Source organism: Saccostrea cucullata, unplaced genomic scaffold (genome assembly GCF_032062105.1).
Source record: "Saccostrea cucullata isolate Sc308-1 unplaced genomic scaffold, CSIRO_AGI_Scuc_v1 ctg4640, whole genome shotgun sequence".
Classification (NCBI taxonomy): domain Eukaryota; kingdom Metazoa; phylum Mollusca; class Bivalvia; order Ostreida; family Ostreidae; genus Saccostrea; species Saccostrea cuccullata.
Window position 1 is genome coordinate 1 of NW_026931107.1, and position 1,616 is coordinate 1,616.

Genomic DNA, 1,616 nt, shown 5'->3' on the forward strand with positions numbered 1-1,616 from the left:
ATCAGGGGAATGGCCACGTGATGTAGCAGTGACAGGTGATGGGGATCTAGTTTACTCTGACTGGGAAACAATGACAGTGAATAAAGTGAAAAATGGACAGACAGAGGAGATGATCAGACTACTGAAATGGAGACCTTTCAAACTCTGTGTCATCACCTCTGGTGATCTCCTGGTTACCATGTACAGTGATGATAAAATACAATCCAAAGTTGTCCGTTACACTGGCTCCATAGAGAAACAAACAATCCAGTTTGATGAGGAGGGTAAACCTCTGTATTCAGGAAATTACAAAATTAAGTACATCAGTGAAAACAGAAACCTGGATATCTGTGTGGCTGACTGTGGAGCTGGTGCTGTAGTGGTGGTCAATCAGGCTGGAAAACTCCGATTTAGATACACTGGTCATCCTTCTACTACAAAGAACGAACCATTTAAACCTTTTGGCATCACAACAGACAGCCAGAGTCAGATCCTGACAGCAGACCATTATAACCACTGTATCCACATCCTAGACCAGGACGGACAGTTCCTCCGTTATATAGATGACTGTGATCTGAAGGATCCATTTGGTTTATGTGTGGACCAAAATAACTGTTTGTTTGTTGCTGAATGGAGAGGAAAGATTAAGAAAATTAAATATCTTGGATAGATTTATCTATTTTGGTATACGAGGGATGATCAAAAAGTTCGCGAACTAATTGAATAACTTCCATAAAAGAAACAATATTTGGTTTCAGTGTTGATTATATTTTAAATTAGTCCTCTCCGATTTTAATGCACATCTGCCACCGTTCTGCTCATGCGCGAATCACTGGATATAGGCGGATACGTGACCCCATCCGTAGCGGTCTGTCACAAAAGCTGAAAGACTTTTCTGAGTTTTATATTTCTTTCCATGGTCAAATCTCTGCAATAGAATGGGTGGATAAGAATTTCCTTTCCAAAAATAAGCATGGCGACCATCAAAACCCAAATCTTCTGTCTTGGGAGAGATATTTATTCAAGTCGGATAGAGAATGGGTGCCTCCTTTTTTATCATATCTAATATGTTTAAAATCTAAAGTAAACGATGTTTTAGGTATTTAATAAGTATATTATTGTTGAAATATTCAACTACTTTTCAAAGTGTAAATTGGAGGTCTTTGATAGCAAATTGCTTAATTAAAAACAAATCTCTTTTCAAACTTGTTTTCACTGGGCAACAAAACAAGTACCGGTATCATTTTTAACCATCTGCCTTCCTTCACTAAAACGACGAATCTAATCATTGATTGAATTTATAGGAAGCCATTTATTTTAATAAACTGTGTACAAATTATTATACGCAATTTCAAAGGAATTTCAAAGATAAACCATAAATTCTACAGTCGTTTGTTGAACAAGTACGAGTAGGACAACCATTTTTCGTCACAAGTGACCTATATAGTGACGTCATTTTCATATTGTGACGTCACAATGAAGGAGCAAAACTTTATTCAGCACATGCTATTTATAGAACATGTGTATGGGTATGTGTGTGACAATTTTTTTTCTAATCTAAAATGTAGTTTTGTAGATATAGAGATAGTTCATGAACTTTTTGATCACCCCTCGTATATTATGTTCAAAGATATTCC

The 1,616-nt window shown here is 36.4% G+C and overlaps 1 protein-coding gene across 1 annotated transcript; it reads left to right on the forward strand.

Moving 5' to 3' along the window:
* The first annotated feature begins 33 nt into the window (after nt 1-33).
* On the forward strand, nt 34-662 carry LOC134231407 (tripartite motif-containing protein 2-like). Its single transcript, XM_062713367.1, has one exon. It carries the CDS (start codon nt 71-73, stop codon nt 647-649), a length of 579 nt encoding a protein of 192 aa, XP_062569351.1. The 5' UTR covers nt 34-70; the 3' UTR covers nt 650-662.
* Nucleotides 663-1,616: the final 954 nt, after the last annotated feature.